General features: G+C 30.1%; 1 protein-coding gene across 1 annotated transcript; it reads right to left on the bottom strand.

The window, feature by feature from the left end:
• Positions 1-1,657: 1,657 nt before the first annotated feature.
• Positions 1,658-4,114, bottom strand: LOC107852921. The gene is made up of 3 exons (XM_016697955.2): positions 3,893-4,114; positions 3,037-3,363; positions 1,658-2,117 (listed from the first exon to the last, which is right to left on the bottom strand). Exons 1-3 carry the CDS (start codon positions 3,963-3,965, stop codon positions 1,960-1,962), a joined length of 558 nt encoding a protein of 185 aa, XP_016553441.1. The 5' UTR covers positions 3,966-4,114; the 3' UTR covers positions 1,658-1,959.
• Positions 4,115-8,221: the final 4,107 nt, after the last annotated feature.

Genomic DNA, 8,221 nt, shown 5'->3' with positions numbered 1-8,221 from the left:
TTTGGCCCCAGCCAATGAAATTCGTCTAGGTTTTCTTGTCTCATATATGTTGCTCATATTCCACAACAAGAAAATCAAGCTTCCATATACTCACAACATATCTCTCTTTTGGAGCTCTTGAATTCGAAGCCTCATTCGCAACAGCGAACTGATTACTCACAAAGTTGTATTCCATGTTCTTGTTGTAATTGAGTTTTTATATTGTGGTTACAAACTTTGCCTACTGTTGTTTTTGTTATTACTAGGTGTTTTAATTCCCAAACTCATTGTTGTCATCTAGAGTTAGGTGATATTGAAGTTAGAATTAACTTGTCAACTTAGTTAGAGTTAGTTGGGTGGTGATGCAGTAGAGGTATTGCACATTTCTCTATGTAATAGAGTTATTATAAGGAGAAGAAGGATTAGGAATTTAATTCTTGAAGTCATGGAGTTTATATTCAAGTTTGCTTAAATACTAGTGGAGCTTTAGAAATCCTGGAGGTAGTTTGTAGTTTTTCTTCCTTGAGCAAAGAGTTTTCACGTAAAATTATTGTGTCCCTCATTTACTCTTTTCCCGTACTTTACTGTTAAATTCCTTGCTATCTAAGTCTGTTTGGGATCAGATCGCAAAGTTGAAAGGCAACTCGTTTGAACTCTTCAAAAAAAAAAAAAAAAAAAAGATGAAGTAGGCTCCAGACTTTGACATATTTTCTTTGGACTAGGGATTCAAATGCTAATGTATAGCCATTAACTGAAATCTTTTATGTTATCAAGTCTTGCATGTACAGTTTGCAGTGAAGTGATAGGATATTAGGACCAACCTCGTGTAAATTTGAATATGCATATTTAGATATTTTAGTTTGATCTCAATAGACAATTAAACACTTTAATTCGTTCCAATTATATCTCGTGAATAAGCTGTTGTGGTATATAAATTTTAAAAGTGTCTAAATAATCATTTTATAAATTGAGGTATTCAAATAATATAATGAAGTTGAATTGAGGTGTCTAAATAAACATATTTAAAATTAAAATGTTTACTTTAAATTGTTTATTTATATCGTCTTAAGGTTCAAATCACTTCACTATTTCATATAGTTCTTCGCCCCTCATTCGAAAAAGAAATTCAATAGACAGGAAACAAGTGTGATTACAATCTTTGATATTTTAAAAATAGGTAAAGCATCTAATACATTCTTTAATTATGATCAAAGTTGTTACGACATACTGCAACTTCAAAGGAGTCTTATTATTCCTAAAGTCAATTTTAGTGTATTTTTATCATTCTTTTGTGCTGACGTGGTACCTTTTTTTACATAAAAATAAGGTCCACGGCAAAGGTGTCATGTCAGCTAAAATGGTGTCACATCAACTAAAAATGTTGACAAAAATACGTTAAAATTTAGTTCAGGGTGGTAATAAGATCCCCATGAAATTGGAGTGTCTCGTAACAAAATCGGTCATAATTCAGGAGGATACTAGATGTTTTACTCTTTTTAAAAACCTCTCCGATCCTTTTTTTTTTTGCTCCAACTCTAACTCACAATATTAAGATTGTAAGTGAAAATGTTTATCATCCGATTAACTCCCTCTTGTCCTCTCTTTGACGTTTCATCCATATAATTAAAGCTAAAATAAATCGAGGGAAAGAAAAGAGGGAAAAAAACAAGAGGACATGTATAAAGAAAGAAAATATTTTATTGATGTCTCAGCCGTAGAAAAACTGGTGAACAGATTCTCTCACAACAACAAATTCCTACAAATCCTATGAAAAGAAAAATAAAACAATAACAATGAGATCAAAATCCCATTTTTCGGTCTCTCACTATACTACAATAACAATTTCAATCTTAATGTAGTAAACAAATACTTTCCTTTGCATGAACCAATTCCCAAGGAAAGTGACTTAGAATATAATAGTATACATATATAAAGGCATCTCAGCGTATTGAAACTCCCGCTGCGTATAAAGTATATAAATTAGAAAGAAGCAGGGGCAATATCAGGTGCACCAACAACAATATCTTGAGAAGCAAAAGGGGCAGGGGCATCAGCAGCAGCACCACTGCTCAATAGCTCTATCATGGCGCGGTGTGGGCTGGTTCTCTGTTTGTTGCATAAATCTGGCAAATACACTCCTGCAAATTTCAACCATTAAAAAAAAATTAGTGAAATGTTGCAAATATGAATGCAATTTATTAATTAGTACTCTGTTCGTATTAGTTTATGTGGCATCCTTTTATTTTTAGTTTGTCTCGAAAAAAACAGTTTAACTTTAAAATTCTCCTTTTACGCTTAATGAAATAATTTATAGTCACATGAATGTTCAAGGAGTGTATAGACTAATTTTCAAAAGTTTTTTCTTTCTTAAGTTTTGTGTCAAATCAAATGGTATTAGGCAAACTGAAATAGAGGGAGCAATACGTTTCTATAAAATATTCTTTGATTCAGGTTTAAGAATTTGATTTGTCAAGAAAAGCATCATTCTTTGGCCTCCTTCACAAACATTTGAAAGGGGACGGATCCAAGAAAAGTATATATTGTATGATAAATATATCAACCAAAAAGGATAAAATTTTAGGTTGAAACAATTGTGTGATTTATAATTTTTTTCTGAAGATGATACAGAGGGAAGATAAAGAATTTCAAAAAAATGCAAACCACTCCCTCGGACGCAAATTATATATGTTACCGTATCTGATTGGACATGAAATTTAAGAAAGAATGCAAGATTTTAGAAGTATGTGGTCTAAAACAAGTATAGATATTATAAGAAACTATGACATTTCTTTCGTAACAGACTAAAAAGAAAATTATGACATATAAATAGGGGCACGGAATACTTGTCAATTATCGACATTTATTCAAGATTTTTTCGTTCTCTCCGTATGGTATAAAAGATCATTTTAATACCATCCATGCATGGGGCGTGTTAAAGTTATAATCAATCAAATAAAAGTATGTTCTTCTCTTTAATGGTTTTAAATTTTTAGATGAGATATTCACACAATTCAACAAAAACACGACCAGAATTGAGAATCGAATAAAATTATTTACCTTCTCCAGCAGCCAAATTGAAGTAAAGATCAACAATGTTGGGACAATTCTGATAACAAGGACGTGAACAAAGTTTTGCAGTAAATAGAGGTTCAAGCAAAGCATCAGATGAAATCCCAACAGAGTTTCTATCAACACCACATGCATTAACACATTCATCTGTCTCAATATATTCTCTTATGTTTCCAACCATAACCTCTGATGTCTTGCATTGATACTCCATTTTTCCAACTTCATTTGCTGAGTTCTCTAATAAACATCTCTTGGCAGATGATGAGATCGAAAAAGAGCAAACATTTGTTGGCAAGTTTTCACATGTGATTTCCCCTAAAATGGAGGACCAAAAAAAAGAGGAAATGAATATTGACTAGTATACATGTTGTATATTAGGGGTGGCAAAATTAGCCTATGACTTGTCCAATCTGTTAAGTTTGGACGGATTAGTGACTCAAAGGTTATGTTGATACACAGTCTACATTGATACATTAGAAATCTTGTCAACATATTTTATTTTTTATTTTAAATTTGATATGTTATATATAATAATAGAAAAAATGTTTTATTTGAAATAAGAAGACAAACAAATAAAGAAATTAAAACTGGTAATAATTGTGTGGGTTAGATTATGTCATTATGACCATTGTTTAAGATGACCCAACTCATTGCAGCTTAAGTAACTTTTGAACCGGTTACTGGTCCGTCTATTTATTAATTCAATTCATGTTAACATGCTCATATGTAATATGTTAATTCATATTAATAAAAGCATGATAATGATCAAAATTAAGAAAACAAATTCAACATAAGAGCGTCAGGTGATCAATGAATAATGAAATAAAATTGAATGTAACCATACCTAATGCTCCTTGGAGAAAAAGGGTGCAAGCAAAGAAAAGAATCATGGAAGAATGCTTCATGAATGAGGCCATTTTTCTTCTTACTTTGTTCTCTTAGTGATTTTTGTAAAACTTTGTGTTGTAATTGAGAAATGTTGGAAGAAGAAATGAAGTTTGGAAATTGTGTTTGAATATATGAGAAGGGGTTTCTTGAATATATATAGGGAGGATATGACAATGAGAAACCAAAGATGACAAGCGGTTACACGTTTACTTAATTTGTTTGGTCATTCCTTTTTTTCTTTTCTTTTTTTGGGGTGGGTGTGTATTTGTGTCGTATTTGTTTTTTTGTTTTTATTTAGGAATGTTGAAAATTCAAATCCAAAGGCTGAGCCAAGAGAAAGGAAAGGCGGTTTAAATTAAATTATATTATGCGGATTGCGCAAAAAACTCTTTTCTTTTATACAAGAGTCGTTGAATTCACTTGATGTACAAAATTATTCTAACGTAATGATAAATATGGCTCCAAAATTATTTTAGGCATATTTTTTAAAGTTATTTTTTAATGTAAAATTCTAATTTCGCCACAAATTACCTAAGGAACGAACAAAATCAAATCGCAAATTACGTCAAATCATAAAAGAAAAAAACATGATTATTGATTGAGTTTGACTTAATTTAATATTGGACAAAGAATCCAATTATAATTAATAAAGATTTAATTAAAAGAAATCAAATCGAACCAAACCAGACCATGTACACCCTACATGGTATGCAATATGGGAGAGATGGTTTATGGAAAACTAAATTGAGCCCACGCGTTTTCTTAACTAATTTAATTATTTATTTTTCTCATAATATTCTTCAACATTTTTTTTTTTTTAATTCTTTGATTCTCTTTTTGTGTAAGTTTACTTGTACCTTGTGGTTGACGACTAAAAGAACACGTCTTTTTAATGTCTGCCTTGTTGAAGATTTCAAACTCTTTAGATGTTTCTACGAAAATCATGAAAGGATCTGACTTCTAATTCAAACTTTTAACCCCAAAAAATGAAAAGGACTTGTTCAGTTTGTTATTTGCCTGTTACTCTACGATTTGACCTTTTCATCAGCTTAGATTAGCAGGTATTAAAAGGATTTAGGTTCGTTTGCTATGCAGGATAAGGTGAGATATCTCAGGATTAAGTGTTCTTAAATAAATTTAATGTAAATTTATACCGTGGGGTCAATTGAACTCACCACAAACTTTAATTCAGGTTTAATCCTGCTATTTACCACCTTATATCATAAACCTTGAAATTATTTTATCCCACCTCTCAAGTGTGATAAATTAATCCAAGGATTATAATTTCAGGATAATAGAATCCACTAACCAATAAACAACCCTTAGAAAATGTATGATTAAATTATGAGTTGGTTAAATTATTAGCTTATGAGCACTTTTTAATTAATTTAAGTGTTAGATAACATAAAAAATACTTATAATTCAAAATCGCGTACAAATCATAAGTTAGGCTTGTTCCAATTAATTTAGTTCATAAATTTGTTATAGTTCAATTTTCCATTTGGCACCTTGATTAGGACTCCTAAACGAGTCCAATTAAGGTGTCAAAATGAAAAATTGTGGCACGTTTAAATTTTTTGATATTTATCCTTTTTATATAGAAAACATATTTGTGTCGATATTTTTTTATCAAATACATTAAAACCGTATCCACAATATACTATTATATTGAAACACGTAACTATTTGTTTACAAATCAACTTCAAGGCTTAAAACTATTTTTCTAACACGATGTTTATTTACTAACGTAAACGTACTCATGTAAGACGTGTTTACATTTTTTGAAAAAGGGAAGCTGGCATTTGGCAGAGGAATAAAAGTCTACTTGCAAATAACGTTCCATTCACAATAGGCAGCTTAATAAATTGACCTCTTAATTGATTTTCAAATCATTATGGTGGAATTAGAAATATGAAGCCATAAATACTGGACGTACGTGGAAAAAAAATGGCAAATTGTGTAATTGAAAATGGCTGGCAAACGGTAGGACAGTTCCAATTATTCTACTCCATTAAATCCCATATTCTGGGCAGCGTTTAGAAGGTTCTATTTGGTTTCTCTTGACCCACCAATGCCACATTTTTGCCTTACCAACATGTTAATTAGGTATGTTTGCACGATTGGTGGAACTGTTTCAACCTTAGTTAAAAGTTTTGAGTTCGAGTTCTGACTATGAAATTTTTTTTATTGGGAGTGTCACCCTCAAAATAAGCCTTGTTGTGTGTGATTTGAATTAATTGAGATTCCAATGCACATACCAAATACCAAATGAGATATATTAATCAGGCAGCTTTCTAAACACTGCGAACCCACTTTTCCGAAAAATTAAAGACAACAATTTCAATCTTTTCTAAAAAAAAATTATTAATTATATATGCTTAAGAGGAATTGAACCCTCATCAAAGAAGGCAGTAAAGTTTAAGAAAGGTTCATGTCTACCCTTGGACCAAGAGACTGTTGATATGGGGTTTCCAAAAATTACTTCTTATATATTTAATAGATTTATCAATATAAATACAAAATTTGTGCCATCATCCAAGATCCGACCCCGAATATTCTCGACGAACACATGAAAAAACTACGAATATGGAGGAGGAAGGGGTTGGAATGTTGGAGCAGGGCCGGAGCTACCATATGATGTGGGGGTTCATCCGATAAAAATATACATTATTTATATATATGGTTAAAATTATTTTATATATATATATATATATAGTAGATTTTAAACCTCTTTTGGCTAGTTCATATGTGTACTTTTGAATCCCCTCTATAAATTTTTTGACTCCGTCACTGAGTTGGGAGGTGAGGAAGAGACAATGAGCTAGCTTGGAATGTCTCGTAGCTTGAAATATTTTGATCAATCAAACATGAGAAATTTTTCAAATTAAACATGCCAATTTTTTGGATACATCTTCCTTGCAATTTCATAATATATTATACGTACTATTTTCTTTGGTTTAATATAAATGAATTGTTTATTTTTTATGACCCAAAATGAATAATTATTCAGAGTTCAAGAGTGTAATAATTATTTCTTTCCAAAATTACGTACCCTTCTTTTAAATGAGATTTTCAATTATTTTTAAATCTCAAATAATAATAATTATATCAACTTTAGAGAAGAGTTGGAAAAAATCAGAAGAATAATTGATAAATTATCGATCGATTAATATCTCTAAATATCTTTTTTAAGGGGTGTATGTGTCACACCCCTAATAATTTATTTATATTAGACAAGTATCGATTATAAGTCACTTTTATTTATTTTGTAATAATAAAATCACTCAAAGTTGGTGAGTCATCCACAAAATCACTTTAGCCAATTTGGGCCAAATCATCGTATAGCTACAAAAAGAACATTAAAACTGGAATATGTTGATATGTTCTATGAAAACCAAAAATCATGTTGTACGTTACGGTGATTTGGCTTTAACCTTTCCAGCTAGAAACATATTTTTTTCTGGCTAAAATGATTTCGTAGGATAAATTTTCAAACTTAGAGTGATTTTATCGTTGTAAATACACAAAAGTTTGACTTGTATAGGTAATTTTCAAGTCATCTTAGTATTTGTAAGACAGTTCATAATTGGTATTCCCTCTGTTTAAAAAAAAATACCTAAGTTTGACTTGTATAGGTAATTTTCAAGTCATCTAAGTGTTTGTAAGACAGTTCATAATTGGTACTCCATCCGTTTTAAAAAAAAAATACCTGTTTTCTTTTTTAGTTTGTTTTAGAAAAAGGTTATTCTTTTTTTAATAATATTTTAATACCAACTTTTCATATGACATGTTTATAATACTACAAGATTAAAGAATATTTTAATACATTTGATATAACATTAATTTAACAAGATTCAAAAGTATTCTTTAGTTTCTTAAATTTCATATCAAGTTCAAATATGTTATTCTTTTTTACACGGAAGAGAATATATTTTTTAAAAAAATAAAAATACACGTCCTAGATAAAACAATTTCTTAATTACATGATATTATTAAGGTTTTAAAAAATTATCCTACATAGTTATTTATTAGTTATAAAACTATTTTTTTATGGGCCCCTATATACAAACATAATATGCAATGTATATAGCAAATAATACTTTCTCTCTCATGTAATTAATTTTTCATAATTTCTCTTTTAGCTAATTGGCCAGTTTTGCGACATTACCTTATGCACGCTTTTTGAGCATATCTCAAAGAAAATTTTTCTCCCAAATCAGATGATTTTTTGTCTTCCCCCAATATAGGTTTGCATTGAAAATTTTTTGGAGTAATTTTTCATCCC

The sequence above is a fragment of the Capsicum annuum genome, chromosome 10 (genome assembly GCF_002878395.1).
Source record: "Capsicum annuum cultivar UCD-10X-F1 chromosome 10, UCD10Xv1.1, whole genome shotgun sequence".
Taxonomy (NCBI): domain Eukaryota; kingdom Viridiplantae; phylum Streptophyta; class Magnoliopsida; order Solanales; family Solanaceae; genus Capsicum; species Capsicum annuum.
Note: the sequence above shows the minus strand (reverse complement) of the source record. Positions and strands in the feature narration are given on the sequence as shown.

Excerpts from the sequence above, each read along its gene's own strand:
- LOC107852921 (XM_016697955.2), bottom strand. The coding sequence starts at position 3,965 with ATGGCCTCATTCATGAAGCATTCTTCCATGATTCTTTTCTTTGCTTGC. Across the intron at positions 3,364-3,892 it reads TTTTCTCCAAGGAGCATTAG|GGGAAATCACATGTGAAAAC; the intron begins GTATGGTTACAT and ends CCTCCATTTTAG. Across the intron at positions 2,118-3,036 it reads CAATTTGGCTGCTGGAGAAG|GAGTGTATTTGCCAGATTTA; the intron begins GTAAATAATTTT and ends TGAAATTTGCAG.